The 25,116-nt window shown below is 46.4% G+C and overlaps 1 protein-coding gene and 1 long non-coding RNA gene across 2 annotated transcripts; one reads left to right on the top strand and one right to left on the bottom strand.

Annotated features, from left to right (window-relative positions):
• Window positions 1-5,301: 5,301 nt before the first annotated feature.
• Window positions 5,302-9,559, top strand: LOC129137381 (uncharacterized). Its single transcript, XR_008539903.2, has 2 exons — window positions 5,302-7,262; window positions 9,167-9,559. It is a non-coding gene; the product is annotated as an uncharacterized LOC129137381 (long non-coding RNA).
• LOC112205918 (nuclear pore complex-interacting protein family member A9-like) lies at window positions 8,218-25,103 on the bottom strand. Its single transcript, XM_063796483.1, is given in 9 exon segments — window positions 8,218-8,661; window positions 10,021-10,056; window positions 10,166-10,226; window positions 11,238-11,345; window positions 14,288-14,432; window positions 14,596-14,695; window positions 18,338-18,466; window positions 22,819-22,950; window positions 25,005-25,103. Coding segments are annotated over 8 exon segments (1,065 nt in total). The 5' UTR covers window positions 22,882-22,950; window positions 25,005-25,103; the 3' UTR covers window positions 8,218-8,238.
• Window positions 25,104-25,116: the final 13 nt, after the last annotated feature.

Raw genomic sequence — 25,116 nt, 5'->3', positions numbered from 1 at the left:
AAGCAAAGCAAAAACAAAAAGCAACAACAGCAAAACAGCAATCTGACAATTATCTGTTTTGTTTTGTTTTGGTTTGAGACAGGATCTCATTGTCTAGCCCAAGTTAGAGCGCAATGGCGCGATCACGGCTCGTTGCAGCCTCGGGCTCCTACAGCTTATGCAATCCTCTCACCTCAGCCTCCCAAACCCACACCACCAAGCCCAGCTAATTTTTTATATTTTTGGTAAATACGAGGTCTCACTTTGTTGCCCAGGCTGGTCTTGAACCCCCGGCCCAAGTGATCCTCCCACCTTGGCCTCCCAAAGTGTGTCTCCCCACCTACACTCCCATTCTTTCCCTTAAAAAAAGTCTGAGTCTGGGTGCAGTGGCTCACACCTGTAATGCCAGAGCTTTGGGAGGCTGAGGCAGGAGGATAACTTGAAGCCAGGAGTTTGAGACCAGCCCAGGCAACACAGCCAGACTCCGTCTCTACAAATAACACTTTTAAAAAACGTACCCAGCATACCCAAAGGACTATAAATCATGCTGCTTTAAAGACACATGCACACGTATGTTTACTGCAGCATTATTCACAATAGCAAAGACTTGGAACCAACCCAAATGTCCAACAATGATAGACTGGATTAAGAAAATGTGGCACATATACAGCATGGAATACTATGCAGCCATAAAAAATGATGAGTTCACGTCCTTTGTAGGGACATGGATGAAATTGGAAATCATCATTCTCAGTAAACTATCGCAAGAACAAAAAACCAAACACCGCATCTTCTCACTCGTAGGTGGGAATTGAACAATGAGAACGCACGGACACAGGAAGGGGAACATCACACTCTGGGGACTGTTGTGGGGTGGGGGGAGGGGGAGGGATAGCATTGGGAGATATACCTAATGCTAGATGACGACTTAGTGGGTGCAGCGCACCAGCATGGCACATGTATACATATGTAACTAACCTGCACATTGTGCACATGTACCCTAAAACTTAAAGTATAATAATAATAAATAAAAAATTAAAAAAAAAACAACTTACCCAGGCATGGTGGCACGTGCATGTAGTTCCAACTATTTGGCAGACAGAGGTGGGAGAATCACTTGAACCCAGGAGTTGGAGGCTGCAGTGAGCTATGACTGCACCACGACACTCTCTGGCCTGGGTGACAAAGCAAAATCTCATCTCTTAAAAAAAAAGGGGGAAAAAAAGCTTGACATGTATAAAATAATATGTTAATGTAAGTTATAAGAACATAATGGGCCGGGCGCAGCGGCTCCTGCCTGTAATCCCAGCACTTTGGAAGGCCGAGGCAGGCGGATCACGAGGTCAGGAGATCGAGACCATCCTGGCTAACACGGTGAAACCCCGTCTCTACTAAAAATACAAAAAAAAAAAAAAAAAAAAAAAAAAATTAGCCGGGCATGGTGGCGGGCACCTGTAGTCCCAGCTACTTGGGAAACTGAGGCAGGAGAATGGCATGAACCCGAGAGATGGAGCTTGCAATGAGCCGAGATCGTGCCACTGCACCCCAGCCTGGGCAACAGAGTCAGACTCCGTCTCAAAAAAAAAAAAAAAAAAGAGCATAATGAACACCTGTGAACATATCACCCAATTTAAGAAGCCGAACATTAACTAGGACAATTGACACTTACTGTGTGCTGCTCTCGGATCCCACCTTCTACCTGCTTTCCTCCCAAAAATAGTCACCATCATGATTTTTAAAAGTCATTTTAGTTTTCTTTGCATAATTACCATATTTATACTCCTAAACAATGCACTATATTTACTTTTATTTGTCTTTGCATTTTATAAAGTTATCTCCATGCTGTATTATACTGCTGTTTGTTTTCAACATTATGCTTTTTCTTTTTTTTTTTTTGAGATGGAGTCTCCCTCTGTTGCCCAGGCTGGAGTTCAGTGGCATGGTCTCCCGCCGTCCTCCCACCCCTGCCTCCCAAAGTGCTGAGATTATAGGCATGAGCCACCGCGACCAGCCTGAATATTCTTGTATCATGTCCTGATGTATGTGTACAAGTGTTTTTCTAGGGTGGAACTGTTGGGTTGGAGGGGGCACAAAAAGCTTTTAGGAAAGGAGAAAGGAACAAATTGAATATCTACGATTTTTTTTTTTTTTTTGAGACAGAGTGTCACTCTGTTGCCCAGGCTGGAGTACAGTGGCACAAGCTCAGCTCACTGCAACCTCTGCCTCCCGGGTTCAAGCGATTCTCCTGCCTCAGCCTCCTGAGTAGGTGGGACTACACGTGCCTGCCACCACACCTGGCTAATTTTTGTATTTTTAGTAGAGATGGGGTTTCTCCATGTTGCCCAGGCTGGTCTCAAATGCCTGGCCTCAGGTGATCTGCCTGCCTCGAACTCCTAAAATGCTGGGATTACAGGTGTGAGCCATCGTGTCTGGCTACTATTAGTGTTTCTATTTAGAAATTGTTCATCTGGATCCTCCCTACCTGTCAGCCATTTGCAATACATTTGTTGAGCATAAAGAGTGACCTTCTTGGCCGGGCGTGGTGGCTCACACCTGTAATCCCAGCACTTTTGGAGGCCAACATGGGTGGATCACCTGAGGTCGGGAGTTCGAGACCAGCCTGACCAACATGGAAAAACCCTGTCTCTACTAAAAATACAAAATTAGCCTGGCATGGTGGCACATGCCTGTAATCCCAGCTACTCGGGAGGCTGAGATAGGAGAATCACTTGAACCTGGGAGGCAGAGGTTGTAGTGAGCCGAGATCACCGCCATTGCACTCCAGCCTAGGCATCAAAACTCCCTCTCAAAGAAAAAGAGCGACTTTCTTGTCCGCAGCAAAGAATCACTGGAAGCCATATGATGCAATATGACCTCCTCTCTCTAGCCAGTGTCGATTGGGTTACAGGAGGGCACCAAGAAGATTTTCAAAGGCTGTGCCAATGTACACTTCCAGCAATATCTTCTTAACCTTGAGTGCAGCTCCTTATTTTCCCAAAGCACAGTTAAGACTAAGGCTGCCAAGTTTTTAAAAAGATTTAAAAGAAACTGAGCATTATACAAGAAAAATACTGGCCGGGCCCTGTGGCTCATGCCTGTAATCCCTGTACTTTGGGAGGCTGAGGTGGGTGGATCACTTGAGATCAGGAGTTCAAGACCAGCCGGGCCAACATGGTGAAACCCAATCTCTACTAAAAATATGAATTAGCCAGGTGTGGTGGCAGGTGCCTCTAATCCCAGCTACTCGGGAGGCTGAGGCTGGAGAATCGCTTGAACCCAGGAGGCAGAGGTTGCAGTGAGCCGAGATAGCAACACTGCACTCCAGCCTGGGCAACAGAGCAAGACTCGGTCTCAAAAAAAAAAAAAAAAAAAAAAAAAAAAAAAGGAGAAAAAGGAAACCTTGAAACTAAATGCATAATTTCCTGTTGTAATTCTTTGGCCATGTCCGTTCTTTGTGGAGCCTCTATTCAGTCAAATTGTCCTGTGGGCCAACTCATCTTGGCAGGATAAAAGCCTCCTTATCCAGTCTTGCCTTCCCCAGAGAAAATAAAGGGGGTGGGGGAGGGACAAAGAAAATTAAGACCCTCCCCCTCCAAAAAGAGAAACAACAAAAAGCATGCAAGGATTAACATGCTATCTGCAAAGTCACCACCCTGCCCACAGTGTGGCCTTTCACTTCACTGAGTAATATATTGTTTGTAATACAACATTGTAATCAGCTTCTTCATTCCAGAACAAAATTTTGCTTTACTATCGTCATATATCCAGAAGACCCATTAAACTGTGTTGTCAAAAGAGCAGCCTTTCTTTAGAGATAAATTTTACAGCTACCCCTAGAGTAGTTCTGTTGGCCAAAGCCTCTTAGTTTGCTAGTGAAAGAAACGAAACCAAGCCAGCTTAAGCAGAAAAGGAGAATTTGTTCTGAGGATACAAATATATAGTAAGGTACCAAAAAAGAATTTATCATTGGCCAATTTGGATAAGGTGCCCTCCTGTAACCCTCCTGTAATCTAATCAACACTGGTAGAGAGATGAGGTGACAGTACACCAAATGGCTTTTGGTGAATCTTTGCTGTGAACTAGAAGGGATTAAGTTATGCTCAACTAATGGTTTGCAAATGGCTGAATGGTAGGGAGGATCCACACGAACAATTTCTAAATAACAAAACCAATAGCATGTATCTCATTTGTCCTTTTTCCTTTCCAAAGAGTCAACAATTATTCTATGCATCAATTATCTTTATAAAAACTACATTCATTAACACAAATGCAAGATCTCAACTATATATCTTTAGTTATATACATGTATACACATACATGTGTATGTATATGTACATTATCCTCAAAGACAACTAATTTAGAGCGTTCCGCATCCCAGTATCTCAGAGAAATACAAAGCAGTTTCTTAGACTTGGCATCATTGAGATTTTGGGCCAACCAGATACTTCTCTGTTGGCTGGGGAGGAGGCTGTTCTGTGCACTGTGGGATGTTCAGCAGCATCCCTGGCCTCTACCCAGTAGATGACAGTAGCACTCCCCTCCTCCCCACAGTAACATTCAAAAATATCTCCAGATGTTGCCAAATGTCCCTGGGGTACAAAACTCTTCCAATTAAGAACCACTGGTATAAACAAGTCAGCTGGGAGTGGTGGCACACACTGCAGTCCCAGCTATATGGGAGGGTGAGGCAGGAGAATTGCTTGAGCCCAGGAGTTTGAGAGCAGCCTAGCCAGAATCTCTGCCTAGCCTAGGCAGATCTCTACAGAAAAATACAAAAATCAGCCATAGTGTTGGTGTGCACCTGTAGTCCCGGCTATTGAGGAGGCTGAGACGTGAGGATCAATTGAGCACAGGAGGTCGAGACTGCAGTGAGCTATGATCTCCCCACTGCATCCCGCAACAGGGACCCTATCTCAAATAATTAATTAATTAATGGAAGAAAGAAAGAAATCCTAGCTTTGTAATTTACTCTCTTACTTTGGGCAATTGCCCTATGTTTCCAGAACTTCAATTTTCTTATGTACAAAATGGGAATAACTATTTGAGCTATTTTAGAGCTATCGTAAGGATCAGAGCACATAATCACAAACCACAAAATATGTCACAGTGTACAGGACAGGGCAGGTTCTCTGTAAATGATAGTATTTGCCCATTTACTTTTCTGTAAATATGAAATATACTAGGATACTTCACGTGGTTACAATCAGGTGGAAACTGACCTATGAGGGAGATAGACAGATAGGCACGGTCTTTTTTGTTTGTTTTTTGAGACGGAGTCTCGCTATTTCACCCAGGACGGACTGCAGTGGCACGATCTCGGCTCACTGCAAACTCTGCCTCCAAGATGCAAATGATTCTCGTGCCTCAGCCTCCCAAGTAGCTGGAATTACAGGTGTGCACTACCACGCCCAGCTGTTTTTTGTAGAGATGGGGTTAGTAGAGATTTGTTTAATAGAGACGGGGTTTCACCGTGGTCTCTACTAAACCCTGTCTCTACTAAAAATACAAAAATTACCCAGGCGTGGTGGCACATGCCTGTAGTCCCAGCTACTCAAGAGGCTGAGGCAGGAGAATCACTTGAACCTGGGAGGTGGAGGTTGCAGTGACCCAAAATCATGCACTCTAGCCTGGGGTCTCGCTTTTGCCCAGGTTAGAGTGCAGTGGCACAATCACAGTGGCTCACTGCAGCCTCAAACTCCTGGGCTGAAGGGAATCCTCCCACCTCAGCCTCCCAAGTAGCTAGGACTACAGGCATGTGCCATCATGGCGAGTTAATTTTGTGTGTGTTTTTATTGTCTCGAGACAGAGTCTTGCTCTGTTGCTCAGGCTGGACTGCAATGGCGTGATCTTGGCTCACCGCAACCTCCACCTCCTGGGTTCAAGCAATTCTCCTACCTCAGCCTCCCGAGTAGCTGGGATTACAGGTGCGTGCCACCATGCCTGGCTAATCTTGTATTTTTAGTAGAGACAGGGTTTTGCCATGTTGGTCAGGCTGCTCTCGAACTCCTGACCTCGTGATCCACCTGCCTCGGCCTCTCAAAGTGTTGGGATTACAGGCATGAGCCACTGAGCCTGGCCTGGTGAGCTAATTTTTAAATTTGTTATAGAGACAAGAGTCTCTCTTATGTTGCCCAGGCTGGTCTCGACCCCCTGGCCTCAAGTGATCCTCCCACCTCAGCCTCCCAAAGTGCTGGGATTACAGATGGGTGTCACCGCACCTGGCCTCTGAGGAGGATTTCATTATAAACCTGCCCTGAAGGGAGGGAATCCAATTTTACGAGAGGGTGTAGCCTGGTGAGGCCTGGATGACCTCCGGAGGCAGGGGCTTGTGCCTGGGCTGAGGCCTAAGGGACAATGGGCAGACATGAAGTTGCCCCAGGCAGAGGGTACAGTGTGGGCAAAGTCAGGAAGTGGCAGGGCTTGGATCACTCCAGGAAGAGAGAGGAGTCATGTGTCACAGGAGCTCGAGACCCAGAGAGTGAGGCAGGCAGGCAGGCAGGGACCAAGCTTGGGCACAGCCAGGAAGGCAGGACAGGGCATGGTGGGGCCAATGGAATCATTACCCAAGACGGGGATTTTCAGGGAAACAGCTTAGATAAGGCCAGGTGTACAGTAGCTCCCACCTGTAATCCCAGCATTTGGGGAGGCTGAAGTAGGAGGACTGCTTGAGCCTGGGAGTTCGAGACCAGCCTAGGCAACGTAGTGAGACCCCATATCCACAAAAGATTTTAAAAAAGGAGTTTGTGTTCCTGTAGTAGCAGACTTGGGAAGTTGAGGTGGCAGTGTCACTTGAGCCCGGGAGTTCAAGGCTAAAGTGAGCTGATTGAGCCATTGCACTCCAGCCTGAGCAACAGAGAGATACGCTGTCTCAAAGGAAATACAAATTAAAAAACCAGCCGGGCATGCTGGCGTGTGCCTGTAGTCTCAGCTACTTGGGACACTGAAGTGGGAGGATCGCTTGAGCCCAGGAGTTCAAGGCTGCCGTGAGCTATGATTGTGCCTCTGCAGTCCAGCCTGGGTGACAGAGAAAGACCCTGTCTCTTAAAAAAAAAAAAATCTTAGATAAGAGGATGCTGTGCCTCCCTGGGGGTCTTCAGTCACCCATGGTCCTGGCAAGAGAGGAGGGCCAGGAGAGAGCTTCACCCACCTGCTGTCCTGCCCATGTGACATCCGCAGGTGCTGCCATGGCCATGACTGTTGTTACACTCGAGCTGAGGAGGCCGGCTGCAGCCCCAAGACAGAGCGCTACTCCTGGCAGTGCGTCAATCAGAGCATCCTGTGCGGTGAGTCCCCAGCAGCACCATGCCACCCACCCCAAGTATCCCCTCGGCATCCTGGCATAGCCAGATGACTTCCGTGCCCCTGTTGCAATAACCACTGCTTCCAACTCTCTATAGACACCCCTTGGGTATATCTCATGTAAGTGATATTTTTTTAATTTATTTTTTGAGTCAGAGTCTCGCTCTGTCACCCAGGCTAGAGTGTGCTGATGTGATCTCGGCTCACTACAACCTCTGCCTCCTGGGTTCAAGCGATTCTCATGCCTCAGCCTCCCAAGTGGCTGGGACTACAGGCATGCACCATCACGCCCAGCTAATTTTTGTATTTTTTTCAGTAGAGGTGGGGTTTCACCAAGTTGGCTGGACTGGTCTCAAACTCCCCACCTCAAGTGCTCTGCCCGCCTCGGCCTCCCAAAGTGCTGGGATTACAGGCATGAGCCGTGGTGTCTGGCCCTAATGTGAGTGATCTTTAACACTGAGCACTTGAAAAAGAAAACCCTGAAGAAACCTAATTCTTTGATGTCTGGACGACAAGGAAGAAGATAGAAATGGCATCAGATAATAAACAGTGTAAATGTTTACCAGAAAGAGGCTGGTGGTCGGGACAAGTAGGAGGATCGCTTGAGTCCAGGGGTGCATCTCTACAAAAAAGTTAAAGGATTTTTTAACATTGGCCAGGCGTGGTGGCACACATCTGTGATCCCAGCTACTTGGGAGGCTGAGGCAGGAGGATTGCTTGAAGCCCAGGAGGTTGAGGCTGCAGTGAGCTGTGATCGAGCCACTGCACTCCAGCCTGGGTGACAGAGCAAAATCCAGTCTCAAAAAAAACCAAATAATAATATTTTACATAACCAACCACTTCTAAAGATTAAAAAAAAACCCTACGATTAAAAACCTCAGGTCCCTCAGGCAATCATACCAGATATTGAAACAAAGCAATAACATAAGGACTGCAGTATTCATTTTATTTTTATATTATTTATTTATTCTTTGTTAGTTTCTTGAGATTATCATCCGCTGAGGGTGGAAGGGGAGTGATCAGACACTCGGGAGTTGTCTTGAGATTATCATCCGCTGAGGGTGGAGGGGGATAGAGCACACACTCGGGAGGTGTGTTGAGATTATCATCCACTGAGGGTGGAGCTGAGGGTGGAAGGGGAGTGATCAGACACTCGGGAGGTGTCTTGAGATTATCATCCACTGAGGGTGGAGCTGAGGGTGGAAGGGGATGGAGCAGACACTTGGGAGGTGTCTTGAGGCTCAGGGTGCTATGAATTATACAACGTGGTTGAGTTGGAGGAGGTGGCTGGCGGCCCATCCTGTTTTTTAAAGTTTCAGCTGTGAGGTAGGGCTGGTAGGGCAATCCTGAAGAATGACGATGCTCCGCTGCCGCCATTCTGACCTGTAGGGCCAAAGGAGGGAATGTTTTCACACATATTCATTTGATGGACAAAATTACCGCCACCAACACAGTCTGCACCTTCTGTTGCTGGTGATAGATTTTTGCACCTTTCCATCCTCCAGGTTTCAAAATAGCAGTATCAGTGTCATAATATCACCCTTCCACTGAGTACTGCCGACAGCTGGGGGGTAAAGAAAAGTCATTGGGACACACTGTTGTCTCCACATGCCACTGTGTCTGTCTGCAAATGTAGGCAGGCTGGGGTCCTGCCCCAGGGAAGACAGAGTCATAACAGAGTAATACAGAAGCATGTTTGAGACACAGGACTGTCTATGTCTATCCTCATTCCTCCCTCACAGCCATCACCAGAGCATGTTTCTTGCACCAGGTCAACAGACAGTAAGAGACAGTAAGAGAGGCATGAAAAGCCCATTGTCCACACATGTTGCAGCTTCTTTTTGGAGAATGTTTTCCAGGCCTTTTATGTTCTGTCTCTGATTCTCAGAACTCTGCAAGGTCAGTGCGACCACCCTGCTCCAAATCCAAGAAAACAGAGGTTTCCAGAGGAAGGAGAAATTGTGCCCAGGGTCACACAGCTTGCAAGAGGCAGAGTGGAAGTTGATTCCAGCTCTGCCTGCAGGACCCTCTCATTTCCCCTCTGTTTCCCTTCTTGACAAAGAATCTTCTTCACTCTGGAGGTGCCACCCATGAGAACAAAGAGCTCTGGAGAGATGTGGATTCCTGAAGAGCTGCAGGGGGACTGGGAGAGGGTTTTCTGACAGAACAATCTTACCTCAAGAAGTCAGTTAGGGATGGCTGTAATATTTCTTTTCACTCCCAGGTAATACCAAATTGTAAGTGCACTAGGACATAAAGGATACTTTTGTCCATGGAAAAATGAGGTGGGAATTCTAAACAAAGCAAGTTTTAAAACTGTGTTTCACTTCAAGTGTACAAGTCCCATCACGTGTAATCATAGGACTCGGCAGCTTTTGAAGGTACAGAGGCCACACAAGAACCAGCTTAGCTGAGCATCATTTAAGGCCTTCATTTGGAATTGTCCCTGTGGGTAATAAGTTACATTCACTCTTCACTAATTTACAGTCAGGGCCCATTTGCTATTACAAATACGGAACCTCTGACACTTAGAATATTAGATCGGGGCCCCACTGGGTGGGGATGAAGGTGTTTTTGCACAACACGGTTACCAACAGGGATGGGACTGTGATGCTTGTAGGCAGCCTTTCTCTCTGCCATCTCCCTCTGCAGGGCTTGAGCACAGAGCCGTAGGGAGAAAAATGTATCCATGTCCTGACCTGGCAGACTATGTCCAAAAGCAAGGAAAACAAGCAAACTTACCCAGTTGCAAAGAGGCTTTCTTGCAGAAGGGGGGATCTGAAAAAGCCAACACATGAGAAATTGAATGATGAGAGAGTCTAAGGGCCATGGCATCATCTGCATCAGCACTGAACTATCCTGCAGCTGCGGGGAGGAAGCTCCTTACTTTGCATTTGTAGTAGTCCTCTGCCCGCCGCCGCAACACTTGCGCACGTTGAAACATTTCCCTATGGATTACAATCACTTTCATCAGATAAAGCACCACTTTCAGGATGATTTTAAATAATCTGCCATGTTTCTGTTATCCTCACAACTGTACCCTTACACAATCTATCTCTACCTAGAAAACGTATTTCAGATGGCTGTAAGAGTACAGTCTGGGCCGGTCACGGTGGCTGACGCCTGTAATCCCAGCACTCTGGGAGGGCGAGGCGGATGGATTACGAGGTCAGGAGATTGAGACCATCCTGGCTAATACGGTGAAACCCCATCTCTACTAAAAATACAAAAAATTAGCCGGGCGTGGTGGCAGGCACCTGTAATCCCAGCTACTCGGGAGGCTGAGGCAGGGGAATCACTTGAACCTGGGAGGCGGAGGTTGCAGTGAGCCAAGATCACGTCATTGCACTCCAGCCTGGGTGACACAGCGAGACTCCATCTCAGAAAAACAAAAACAAAAACCAAAAAACCGTACAGTCTGATCCAAACTGTTGCTATATTGATTCCTCCTCTCGCTTACTGCCTGCTGACTTCTGAGATGATAGTTTCCTTCCCCATTCTCAGTATATCCCTAATTCATCCTTCATTGAGTATCTTTTATCGTAAAGCTGTATTCTCTTTGTATTAATATCCTTACCGCGTTTCACAGGGCAGAAACAGCTGGGCTTATAAACAGGCATAGTCCTTTTGAAGGATGTGGTTGATCCTACAACAACACACTTTCCTAAGGATGACAACAACTCACCCCACCCCTAGAATGGCTGGTATGAACCGAGTTTCCACACAGTCTAGCTGGCAATGGGGTCAGGAGACGTTTTGCTGCTTCACATCTTTTGGTCACTGGTAAATATTAAGGTACTTTGTTTTCTGTTTTGTGAACTCTCTCTCTCTCTCACGATATGTCTTCTGACCATTTGTTTCTATTTATGCATTTACTGGGTCTAAACATTGTACAAAGGTTAAAAACAACACTCCAATGGGCGTTTCCCAAGAGGGTGGGGTTCAGTTTCTGAACTCACTTGTAGGTGTGTATTTCTTTCATATCCAATTTCCCATTTTCCTCTGCCTCTGATAGCTGCCTCTCCTTTTCTGCATGCTCACGTTCTTTGATGCTTAGTTTCCTCAGACTAGAAGGGAGAGAAATGCACACACATGATCCACCAGCCCATGTGGGATTCCCTCTGCCCTTCTGGCATCTGAAGGCTGTGATTCAAAGATCCCCCCCTGCAACCTTCCCATAAATGAACCAACTGATTCTCACAACTGAAGGAAGAATGGACACCTCCCATTGAGGGACAAAAATAAATCACACTCTGGCCTGCTGGCAAGTCACCTGTCATTTCCAGCTCATCTTCATAGTTCCATAGTTAGTCCTATTCTTTAGTAAATATAAAGACTATTAAAAGCTTCTATGAGGTGCACTATGTGTGTCTCTGGGGTCAGTCTTGTGCTTGACACAGCAAAAGCTCATTTTAGTTCAGTGTGAAAAACCAGACCTCACCAATTCATCACAACTAACTCCATCGGAAGCAGAGGATTGCTCCTCATCTGACTCCTCCTGTGTGAGACCTGATTCTCAGTCAGAGGCTGATGCCGGAACTGAGACCATCAGCCATAGAGAGATCCTTCCAGAATATGGTGTCATTAACCCCACAGTTCACTACTGCACTTTGCCATGATTCAGGACTGGAACTCTTGTCATCGACTTTAAAGATCCTGAAAAGGCAATCTGAATGCTGGGCGCATCTATTGAATTGGAAATGATTGGAATGGCTCCTAAGTCAGGGTGTTATGTCCTGAAAATAGGTGACAACGGCAAACCATCCACCCTGGTGTTGACTGACTTTAACAAGGTTCAGTTCACAGAGATTGAGGGCAGAAAAAGGAAACGGCCTAAAAAGGGTAAGTTTGCTGTGTTGCCCTCACACCGCTTGATTCATGGTCCTGATCCTAAGGATCTCACCTGATACTTGGTTTTATAGGAAGGATGTGTAAAACTCCCAGAACGCTATGAAACAGGGACGAAAACACTTCAAAGAGAAAGTTAATGAACTTGTTTCTGACCACAGGGCATCCTTCAGCACATGCTGTCTGGAGTGGCCTCCAACAAGGAGTGTGTGGTGAGGTGCTGAGAATGCAATGGGAGCAGGGTCCTGTCCCCACGCTACAGAAGCTCACAGTTTAATGCAAATGAGAAGCCAGTGAGGACATCACTACTCCTGCTGTGCACTTGGGAACTAGAAACACAAAACCTGACTCTGGAGGGAAGCTAAGGAAGCATTCTACTCTTGAGTTGACATAAGTGCATCTGAAGCTTCTGATCTCCGATGAGAACAATGGGGGACACCAAACAGAATATAAAACCCATGATTGAATACATCAAATTGCTAACATGGCAGTAAACAGACATGAGGTGAAGACGGAGAAGAAGGAAACCCAGGACGAAAGTCAGCCTCGCATTTGGAACCCATTTCCCTGAGTTTCATTGCTGAATTCCAGAAGGAACTACCGAGATGCAAAGAAGCAGAGCAGCTTTTGCACACATGCGTGGGGTTAGATGGAAAACAAGTGGATTGAGGGTCTGCCAATGAAAGCGACCCATACTGAAGTCCACTGGCTCTGGTTGAGACCCAGAAGAGTCATGCATCAGAATAGAGGTGGACAGGAAATACCCTGGCCTTTGTAGGGACTGAGCCTGCACCGACGACCTCAATTGCAGCCTGTATGGAGGACCCCTGACCATCCCCCAGAAGTAGACTCCCATCTCTTCTGCAGCAAGATAACATGCTACTAGGCCTCAATTCATTGCTAAATATTTTTTAACAAGTATCTCACATTTAACAACAAAAGATCAGTCATATGGCAGCAAAATACAATGTAAGGATGACCAAAACATGAAAGAGTGTGAAAATGAATCTGGAGGTGACCTAAGCATTGAATTCAACAATCCAGGCTGGGTGCGGTGGCTCACACTGGGAGGCTGAGGTAGGCAGATCACCTGAGGTCAGGAGTTCAAGACTAGCCTGGCCAACATGGTGAACCCCTGTCTCTACTAAAAATACGAAAATTGGGCTGGGCACGGTGGCTCACACCTGTAATCCCAGCACATTGGGAGGCCGAGGTGTGCGGATCATGACGTCAGGAGTTCTAGACCAGCTTGGCCAATATGGTGAAACCCCGCCTCTACTAAAAATACAAAAATTATCCGGGCATGGTGGCATATGCCTGTAGTCCCAGCTACTCAAGAGGCTGAGGGATAAGAATCATTTGAACCTGGGAGACGGAGGTTGCAGTGAGCCAAGATCATGCCACTGCACTCTAGCCTGGGTGACAGAGTGAGACTCTGTCTCAAAAAAAAAAAAAAAAAAATTGGCCGAATGTGGTGGCACACACCTGTAATCCAAGCTAGTCGGGAAGCTGAGGCAGAGTTGCTTCAAACTGGGAGGCAGAGGTTGCAGTGAGCCAAGATTGCACCATAGCACTCCAGCCTGGGCGACAGAGCGAGACTCTATCTCAAAATTAAAAAAAAAAAAAGGCTGGGTGTGGTGGCTCATGCCTCTAATCCCAGGACTTTGGGAGGCTGGGGCGGGTGGATTACCTGAGGTCAGAAGTTCGAGATCAGCCTGGACAACATGGTGAAACCCCATCTCTAGTAAAAATACAGAAATTAGCTGGGCCTGGTGGTGGGCACCTGTAATCCCAGCTACTTGGGAGGCTGAGGCAGGAGAATTGCTTGAACCCAAAAGGCAGTGAGCTGAGATTGTGCCATTGCACTACAGCCTGGGCAACAAGAGCAAAGCTCCATCTCAGGAAAAAAAAAAGAGAGAGAGAAAGGAAAACCAATGCCAGTACTAGCATCTCCTCTTCCCCCCATAAAATTACAAACAAGAATGTAGGAAGGGAAAGGAATTATACATCTTAAACTAATGAAGCAGAAAGGACAAACTCAATTTTGAACCCACTGAATTTGCCACAAATATTGTAGAAAATATTCTCAAGGACTTTACAGTTGTCTACTTTGATTGGCACATGGTTCATACAACAGTATTTGTGTCAAGGCACATCTTACTGTTCTTTGGCGGTCTTCCTCTTTCCATTGATTTTGTCATGACGGTTGACTTTTGTTGTCACCTTCATCTTATGGATTTTAGCTCAAACTTTGGTTTCCACCTGTCTCCATAAAGTAAAGATGGCTTCCAGGACAATTTTAATTCCTGGAAAGGAAGAAACTCTTTTCTTTGTGTGCATACAAATGGACCTCAGCCCTTGGTAAGAGTGAGGAGAGGAGAAGGTGAGAAACCTGAGGGCAAGAAGCTGTTCTTTCCCTTTCCAGGGCAAACTCATTTCCACACTATGGGGACTCCAACAGAGCCATACCTTCCTGTCTATGGCGGTTGGACCTCCTGGCTCTCTGCTGTACATCCGTGGATCTATCATGTCCATTTTGAGACGGGAAGATAGTCTTCAGGAAAGACACCTAGGAAATAATAATATAAGAATGACGGCTGGGCACGGTGGCTCATGCGTATAATCCCAGTACTTTGGGAGGCCGAGGCAGGTGGATCACGGGGTCAGGAGTTCAAGACCAGCCTGGCCAAGATGGTAAAACCCCGTCTCTACTAAAAATACAAAAATTAGCCAGGCATGGCAGCGGGCGCCTGTAATCCGAGCTACTCGGGAGGCTGAGGCAGAGAACCGTTTGAAGCTGGGAGGCGGAGGTTGCAGTGAGCCGAGATCACACCACTGCACTCCAGCCTGAGCGACAGAATGAGACTCTGTCACACACACACACACAAACACACACACACACACACACAAGAATGACATGAGGCTGGCACGGTGGCTCACTCCTGTAATCCCAGCACTTTGGGAGGCCGAGGCAGGCGGATCACCTGAGGTCGGGAGTTTGAGACCAGCCTCACCAACATGGAGAAACGCTGTCTCTGCTAAAAATACAAAATTAGCCAGGCATGGTGGTGCATGCCTGTAATCCCAGCTAGTCGGGAGGCTGAGGCAGGAGAATCACTTGAACCCAGCAGGAAAAGGTTGTGGTGAGCTGAGATTGTGCCACTGCACTCCAACCTGGGCAACAAAATTGAAACTCTGTCTCAAAAAAAAAAAAAAAAAAAAAAAAAATAGGCCAGGTGCGGTAGCTCACGCCTGTAATCCCAGCACTTTGGGAGGCCGAGGCGGGTGAATCACAAGGTCAAGAGATGGAGACCATCCTGGGCAACATGGTGAAACCCCGTCTCTACTAAAAATACAAAAATTAGCTGAGCATGGTGATGCACGCCTGTAGTCCCAGCTACTCAGGAGGCTGAGGCAGGAGAACTGCTTGAACCCAGGAGGCAGAGGTTGCAGTGAGCCAAGATCCCACCACTGCACTCCAGCCTGGTGACAGAGTGAGACTCCGTCTCAAAAAAAAAAAAAAAAAAAAATGACATGAATATACTTCACACAACTGAACTGCACACTTCAACACGGTTAGATGGTAATTATCATCTTGTAAGTATTTTACCACAGGTTAACATGTTTCACAACTTGAAAAGGAAGTAATTACCTTCAGCTCTCTGAGTTCTAGAATTTGTAACATTTCACCCCCTGCTCCTTCCTGATCTGCACTGGAGCATCTTCCTTCTGTCCCTGCTCTACTCAGAGTTCACTTTCCCTTCCCTCACATCAGCTTCGTTGAGGCTGGCTTGAACTTAACGCAAAACATTCTCACTAATGACTGAATTCCCACCAAGATTTCCATGTTATCACAGTATGCTTTTAATCTTCGAAGATATTCAATATTTGTTCTCATCATAACTAAAATGCAATGCAAATCCCATCTCAGATGTGGGTCAGATACCTATGAATCTCCTGAGGTAGTCATTGAAATGACTTTTTTCTTGAGACGGAGTGTCACTCAACCATGCTGAAGTGCAGTGGCGCTACCTTGGCTCACGGCAACGTCCACCTCCCAGATTCAAGCGATTCTTGTGCCTCGGCCTCCCAAGTAGCTGGGATTACAGGTGCCCGCTACCATGCCTGGCTAATTTTTGTCTTTTTAGTAGAGATGGGGTTTCACCATGTTGGCCCATCTGGTCTTGAACTCCTGACCTCAAGTAATCCACCTGCCTCAGCCTCCCAAAGTGCTGGGATTACAGGCATGAGCCACCACACCTGGCCTGAAATAATATCTTTCAAATTCTTTGTAGAATTTGTTTTTTCCTGATTTCTGCACATAGGATAAAAAAAAAAATCATGTACTAGGATTTCGAGAGAAGCAATGGGTAATCTAAAAAGATGAAAAGAGCAACCACGTCAATCCCACAGCTACTGCTAGATTTCATAGGAAAGGTAGCTGGTCCAGTTTGGAGCTAGGAGAAATGTCAAACACATGAAGAAATGAGAAGCAAAGAAATGCCATCACGCATGAATGCTTCATGGCACCCATGATGTCCCTGCTTAGGAGGTAATGGTATAGGTGACTAGATGACAAGGACAAAGATGAGAGGTGCGAAGTTGTCCAAGTCCAACAGCTCAACTGAACTTTCCTAAATGGAATTGTTAAAAAGTGGTAAATTTAAAACCTTCCCCTGGCTCACGTGGTGGCTCACGCTTGTAATCCCAGCACTTTGGGAGGCTGAGGCGGGTGGATCATTTGAGGTCGTGTTTTGAGACTAGCCTGGCCAACATGGTAAAACCCCGACTCTACTAAAAATACAAAAATTAGCTGGGCATGGTGGTGGGCACCTGTAATCCCAGCTACTTGAGAGGCTGAGGCAGGGGAATCACTTGAAGCCAGGAGGTGGAGGTTGCAGTGAGCCGAGATCACACCATTATACTCCAGCCTGGGCAACAGAGGGAGACTCGTCTTGGGGGTGAGGAAAGAAAAAAAAAAAAAAAAAAAAAAAAAAAAAAAAGCTTCCTCCAATTTATACCGAAAATTCTCTGTTCAGGACTAAGTGGCATAGAGAATGTTAAATGTGCCTAGATATCTTCATAACTCATATATTTTCTGTTTTCTACATATCTTGAAAGGCAGTGCCAAATGACGTGTAATTATCTAGGTGGTAAAACTGAAACATACTTCCTCTTCCCTTGAATATAAAAAAGCCTTGTGGTATTAGTACTTTTATCTTGGATCATTGTTCAGAAGGAGATTCAGCCCCCAGACGACCACATTTTTACTGTCATGAATGGCAAGACAAAATGTAGAGCTCAACTTACCCAAAGGAAAAAAGGCTCAAAAGACAAATTATGGCACAACTTAGCAGCCAAATTCTTACCAAGTACAGACTTTTGACATACTGATCTCTCTCCAGTTGCAAGTGGGAACATGCACTTTGAATGATGTCATTCAAAATTACCCTGCCCAGACACACTTTTCATTGATTCTCTTGGAGGGCAGTTCTAAGAGATTCTCTGGGGCTTTCTCTGCATCATGAGACACAGTGCAGTTCTGCCCTTCACCTTCCGGCAGTTTGTCACCTCGTCCCTATGACCTCAGAGGAACTTTGTCTCAGGCCAATTGTTTGTTCCTTGGGCTCTTTCATTTCCCCTAAAAATCATTTGCTGCCCCTCTAAATGGCCTACATCTCCATCTATCTCCCTCTCCCCTCAGAAGAGGGTGCTCTTTAAGCATCAACCATCCAGCCCTTCTAGCAGTCTCATTTTTCAGCTGGTTCCCATGTTTATGCCTGTTCTATGTTTTTCTTTTCCTGTTAAGCTGTCTGTTGTCAGCTCATTTCTGCAGTGAATCTTCAGAGAGGAGACTGGAAGCTTTCCTTCCACCCATACGATAGAACTACAAAGCAGAAGAGTTTAGAAAGACTTTCCTATTTAAGTGACAAAACCTCATACTCCATCTGTGACAAATAGCACAAAGGTTAAAAAAACTTATTTTTGACCAAAAGCTCTGTTGACATTCTATTAAACAAACACCGACCTATTTAATTTTCATCATGTAAATGGCAGGTATTTTCATAATTCTTATGCTAATAAATCATTTCCCTGATTTTTGGGGTAAAACCACATATTCATAATGAAGTCCAGAAACGTGAATTGTTTCATATAATTTATTCTTATTTGTGATTACAAGTATACCTCTACAGAAAGTTAGGATACTCACAGAAAGGTAACTTGTGCAGAGGGAGATGGCAAATTTATAACTTCTCAGAAACACAGTAATGATACGTAACCAAGGACTTCCACCAAAGTCAGTTCCACGATGACGAAGGTCAGCCAGAGTATTGATAACCTGGAATAATAATAGTTGAAATAATGAAAAGGTCAATGACACTGACAATATTTCACTCAGAAAGAATCATCCTTAGAAACCGTCAACCTCCTCCAAAAGGTAACCACATCCCTCAGATATCACCGTGGGATTCCACTGCTACAAAAAAGAACAGAAGTTAGAAGCCACATGTTTTTCAGATGGCTGGTAGTGTTTTTAGGCATTGCAAATGTGGGGTGTTGTCTTTCTTGGTATAAAGCAGGGATATCCAATCTTTTGACTTCCCTGCCTATATTAAAAGAAGCAAAGTTGTCTTGAGCCACACATAACATACACTAACACTAACAATAGCTGATGATCTAAAAAAAAAAACTTTTTTTTTTTTTTTTTTTTTTGAGACAGAGTTCCGCTCCACTCAGTTGCCCAGGCTGGAGTGCAGTGGTGCAATCTCGGCTCACTGCAACCTCCAGCTCCTGGGCTCAAGCCATTCTCCTCCCTCAGCCTCCCGAGCAGCTGAGATTACAGGTCTCTGCCACCATGCCCGACTAATTTTTGTATTTTTAGTAGAGATGAGGTTTCACCATGTTGGCCAGTCTGGCCTTGAACTCCCGACAGGCGATCTGCCTGCCTCGGCCTCCCAAAGTGCTGGGATTACAGGTGTGAGCCACCGTGCCCGGCCATTTTGTTTTTGTTTTTGTTTTTGTTTGTTGTTTGTTTTTGAGATGGGGTCTCACTCTGTCACCCAGGCTGGAGTGCAGTGGTGTGCTCTCGGCTCACTGCAACCTCTGCCTCTCAGGTTCAAGTGATTCTCCTGCCTCAGCCTCCTGAGTAGCTGGGAGTACAGGTGCCTGACAGTGCACTCAGCAAATTTTTGTATTTTTTGTGGAGATGGGGTTTTGCCATGTTGGCCAGGGTGGTGTCGAACTCCTGACCTCAGGTAATCTGCCCGCCTCAGCCTCCCAAAGTGCTGGGATTACAGGCATGAGCCACTGTACCTGGCCAAAATCTCCTAATGTTTTAAGAAAGTTTACAAATTTGTGTTGAACTGCATTCAAAACTGTCCTGGGCCACATGCAGCCCGTCACTCATGGCTAAGACAAGCTAAGTATAAAGTAATTATCTTATCTTTTCTTTTCTTTTTGTTTGGAGACAAAGTCTTGCTCTGTCACCCAGGCTAGATTGCAGTGGCATGATCTCAGCTCACTGCAACCTCCGCCTCCCGGGTTCAAGCGATTCTCCTGCCTCAGCTACTGAGTAACTGGGATTGCAGGGGCCTGCCACCACGCTCGGCTAATTTTTGTATTTTTAGTAGAAACAGGGTTTCACCATCTTGGCCAGGCTGGTCTCCAACTCCTGACCTCATGATCCACCTGCCTCGGCCTCCCAAAGTGCTGGGAATACAGGTGTGAGCCACTGCACCTGGCCAGTAGTTATCTTTTCTTTATTTACTTGTTTTTTAAATTGATGTATAACATTGGATGCATTTATTATATATCACATGGTAAAAGAATCCCTCTAAATAATACTTCTCTCTTGGATTATATGAATCTTTGTCATTTAAACCTCAGCATAAGTTAAAAAAAAAAAAAAACAATGAAGAGATTACTTCATTCACAAATAAGAATCCAATTTTAGTGCTTAAAAATTAACAAGGTGGGCTGGGCGTGGTGGCTCACGCCTGCAATCCCAGCACTTTGGGAAGCCGAGGTGGGTGGACCGCGAGATCAGGAGATTGAGACCATCCTAGCTAACACGGTGAAACCCATCTCTACTAAAAATACAAAAAATTAGCAGGGCATGGTGGCACGCACCTATACTTCCAGCTACTTGGGAGGCTGAGGCAGAAGAATCACTTGAACCCGGGAGGCAGAGGTTGCAGTGAGCCAAGATCGCACCACTGAACTTCAGCCTGGGGGACAGAGCGAGACTCTGTCTCAAAAAAAAAAAAAAAAAAAAAAAAAAAAAAATTACCAAGGTGGAGATCATGAAAATGGCATGAATAGTGTGGGATTTCTCTAAGATTGTTGACATTAATTCCATTAGACTCTTATGTGAGTGAAGACGAAGACTTCCCCTGAGTAAGTTCAGACAGCTTGTGATAACATTTCTACATCGATTCCTCAGGATTTAACTATATATTCTTGAAAACATCTCAATTTTCAATGTTTCTTTCAAGATGGTGAATTAAACAGAGATAGCCCTTCAACAGGTTGAACTCAGCATATGCTCAGTCTGAAATGGAAATGATGGAGTTAGAGAACCATACAACAATGGTAATGATTTCAGAAACATGGTGTTGAGCAGAATAAAGCAGACACAAAAGAGTACCTATGGCATGGCATGCATCTGTATACGTGAAATTCCAGAATAAGCAAGCTAACCTATGATAAGAAAGAGACTGGCTGGGAAGAGTGAGAGTTCACTTTCTGGGGTGACATAAGAGTGTAGATCTTGGCTGGGCAAGGTGGTTCACACCTGTAATCCCAACACTTTGGGAGGCCGAGGCGGGCAGATCACCTGAGGTCGGGAGTTCAAAACCAGCCTGACCAACATGGAGAAACCCTATCTCTACTAAAAATACAAAATTAGCTGGGAGTGGTGGCACATGTCTGTAATCCCAGCCACTCGGGAGGCTGAGGCAGGAGAATCGCTCGAATCTGGGAAGCAGAGGTTGCGGTGAGCTGATATTGCCCCATTGCACTCCAGCTTGGGCAACAAGGAAGAAACTGTCTCAAAAAAATAAATAAATAAAATAATGTAGATCTTGAAAGGGGGTTGGTTTATGCTGGTGTATGTACTTTCCAAAGTTAGTAAACTTACAGTTAAGGTTATATATTTTGGCCAGGCGCGGTGGTTCACGCCTGTAATCCCAGCACTGGGAGGCCGAGGCAGGCGGATCACGAGGTCGAGAGATGGAGACTATCCTGGCGAACATGGTGAAACCCAGTCTCTACTAAAAATACAAAAATTAGCCGGGCGTTGTAATCTGAGCTACTCAGGAGGCTGAGGCAGGACAATTGCTTGAGCCCCGGAAGCAGAGGTTGCAGTGAGCCGAGATCTTGCCACTGCACTCCAGCCTGGGCGACAGAGTGAGACTGTCTTAAAAAAAAAAAAAAAAGTCATCAAACCAGATGACACAAATCAAATGACATTTCACTTTGTTTTGGTCCGTTTTGTTTGTTAGAGACAAGAGTGCAGCGGGGCCATCCCGGCTCACTGCAACGTCCAGCTCCTGGGCCCAAGCGATCCTCTCACCTCAGCCTCTCCAGTAACTGGGATAACAGGTACACACCACCAGGCCCGACTAATCTTTTTTGGAATTTTTTGTAGAGATGGGGTTTCGCTATGATGCCCTGGCTAGCCTTCAACTCCTGGACTCAAGTGATCTGCCCACCTCGGCCCCCTAAAGTGCTGGGATTACAGGCCTGAGCTGTGTCATTTCATGCCGCGTGACACAGCCCAGTAAAAAGGAAGAAACCCCGCGGGTCCAGCGTCTACTCACACAGGTAGACTGATGGCTGATAAATCCCAGCAGGAGCCAAAAGAGGAGCCGAAAGAGCAGCCACAGCACCCGTCCACTCACACAGGTGGACTGATGGCTGATAAATGCCAGCAGGAGCCAAAAGAGGAGCCAAAAGAGCAGCCACCGCACCCGCATGTCCTGGTCCTTTCAGGCGCCCTGAGGCGGCCAGGACAGAGGTGGAGGTGGCTTAGGGCAGGGGGGAGGGAAGGGGACCGGGACCGGGGCCGGATCTGAGTTGGGGAGGGGGAGGGGAGGGGAAGGGGAGGGGAAGGGGGGAAGTAAGGGAAGGGAAAGGAGGAGAAGGGGGCTGTTGGGCACCTGGAGGAGTTGGAGGAGGAGGAGGAGAAGAAGAAAGGGGTCTGGGAAAGGATCCGGTTCAAATTAAGTTCCCAAGCGCAGGTGGAAGGTTTAGCTACAGGTCACGGAGAAGATCAGGGAAGCAACAGGACACATGCGGCAAGGGAGCGTGAGGCTTAGGAGCAATTAGAGGGAGACAAACGTTCTGCTATCCACCAAACCTTCGGTCTGGGCCCTCCCTTAGCAACCCTGGGGCTTTATACTCCCTCTCCACCAATCCCTGATGACCCCGGTAGTGCCTCACAATGGACATTCCAACTAGCACCCGCATCATTCCAATGACCCCTCCCCCATCTCAGTCCCCCATACTCCTCGCAAGGACAGGTCCTCTCTGGAACCTTCACAAACCTGATTTCTGGTCCTCCCCAACCAGCTCCCTGTCCCTGCTTCTGGGCGCTCCTTCCTTCCTGAGCTCCCACGGTTCCTCAAAGTCACTTTTGGCGACAAAACATAAAAAACAAATGATGGCAGGATGGCAGGAAAAACCTCATACCCAAGCAGAGTGCCAGGTTTTACAGCCTCTGCTCAGCCATTCATATCTTAAGCAACAAAGCATCAGCAGGATACGGAAGGTCCCGATAGTAAACCATCTCCATCACATCCATGTAGCCATCCGCCCATCAACCTGTATCTCAGGAACAAATGTAGATACATTCATTTTAAGCATGCATGGTACATTTACAAAAATTAACCTGACTTATTTTGTTCCAGCAAATCTCAATATATTTGAGAGCAATCAAATCACACAGCATGTTTCTGATCATATAACTGTGCTAGAAGTCAATGATTAAAAGCTAATTCAAAATTATTATTTGCTTGGAAATTCAAAGTGCCCTTATAAGACATAAACATAAGAAAGAATCCAAAATGAAACAAGATTGCCTTTCAACTCAATGATAAGATCATAACATGGCAATAAAATGTCTCCCTCTGGCCTGGGAATTCCTCTTTGTGGCACAAGGTTGTGTGATCTCAAATCACCCCTAACCCACCTAGACATTTTAACATCCGAAACCAAGTGATGATGTCCTTATCTATATCATCTTACTGCCTGTGTGTGTGGACTTTAAATTCTGAACCCAAATGAGGGGGAGAAAACCAAGTTGACTTTCATGATTGATCTCTCAGGGATGTCCAAGGAATCTGTGCATTTCAAGAAACAAAGTTCATCAGCTTCTCTCTTAAGGTATTTGCCCACAATACCCAGAGGGCTTGGCAGCATCATGTGTGATGGGTGGGGAGCTCCAAGCAGGTGGGCAGGACCCAGGGGCCTGGTGACCAGGACAGACCCCCACTGTCCATCACCTTTCCTGGCCCTGTCCTCAGCTAAACTTCCCACAGGCCTTCTGCCCGATCACACAGAGTGTGCCCAAACTCACTCAGGCCTCTGGCAGCTGAAAACCACTGCTTTAAATCCCTTTACCATTTACTATGACATAAGGTTATTGTTAACAGGAAATATTCTATTGATGCTACAAATGGAAAGCCAATGCCTTTACCATAAATAGAAAAACAACCCTAAGAAACAAGCAAAACAAAAACAAACCAGGGGCTGGGTGTGGTGGCTCACGCCTGTAATCCCAGCACTTTGGGAGGCCGAGGTGGGCGGATCACAAGGTCAGGAGTTCCAGACCAGCCTGGCCAATATGGTGAAACCCTGTCTCTAATAAAATACAAAAATTAGCCGGGTGTGGTGGTGGGCGCCTGTAGTCCCACCTACTTGGGAGGCTGAGGCAGGAGAATAGTTTGAACCCGGGAGGCAGAGTCTGCCGTGAGCCGAGATTGCACCATTGCACTCCAGCCTAGGCGACAGAGCGAGACTCTGTCTCAAAAACAGCAACAACTACAAACAAACAAATAACAGGGTTAACAAAACTATGGAATTCAATTCTATTTATATGCTGTAGCCATGTTCCAGCCCTAGATTTGGCTGGGCATGGTGGCTCATGCCTGTAATCCCAGAACTTTGGGAGGCTGAGGCAGGCGTATCACGAGGTTAGGAGTTCGAGACCAGCCTGACCAACATGGTGAAACCCCGTCTCTACTAAAAATACAAAAATTAGCCAGGCATGGTGGCACACGCCTGTAATCCCAGCTACTCAGGAGGCTGAGGCAGGACAATCCCTTGAACCCGGGAGGCGGAGGTTGCAGTGAGCCGAGATCGTACCATTGCACTCCAGCCTGGGTGACAGAATGGAATGAGACTCTGTCTCAAAAAAAAAAAAAAAAAAAAAAAAAAAAAAAAAAAAAAAAGCCCTAGATTTCGGTTGTGTTGGTTGTAAAAGGAGAGACCCAGTAAGTGGGGGTTGAAGTCAGATTAGACCAAAAGTGAATAGCAGAGAGTACTATAATGTCCATGAAGGGTTGCTAGAGTCACCGTGATCATAGCCCAAGCAGAGACAGGGAAAGGAAGATGTGAGCAGAGTTTGGGGTCTCAAACAATGGAGGTTATTCGTGCAGCCCAGGAAAGGCTCCCCAAAGCCAGGATCAACCTCCCTTGCAGGTGGTCCCTCATGGAGGCATGGCCAGGCACCTTAGATTTGAGACCAGCTATGTTGCTGCTGACCAGCTGTGTGACCCTGGGCTGGTTTCCTTCCATACAATGGGAGTGCCAATGGCTGCATGCATGCAAAGACCGTCTGAGGATAGGAGGAAGCAATCTGCTGAGCACCCGTGTACCTGAGTGTCATCACCTCCCAAGGGCATCCTTCGTTCCAGAGCTGGCACCTTGGAAGGCCCTTGGTCACTGAAGGCAGTGATGATGGTAACAGCAGTAAATCATCATTTATGG

Source organism: Pan troglodytes, chromosome 18 (assembly GCF_028858775.2).
Source record: "Pan troglodytes isolate AG18354 chromosome 18, NHGRI_mPanTro3-v2.0_pri, whole genome shotgun sequence".
In the NCBI taxonomy this organism is placed as follows: Eukaryota; Metazoa; Chordata; class Mammalia; order Primates; family Hominidae; genus Pan; species Pan troglodytes.
This window is presented reverse-complemented; position numbering and strand designations above follow the sequence as displayed.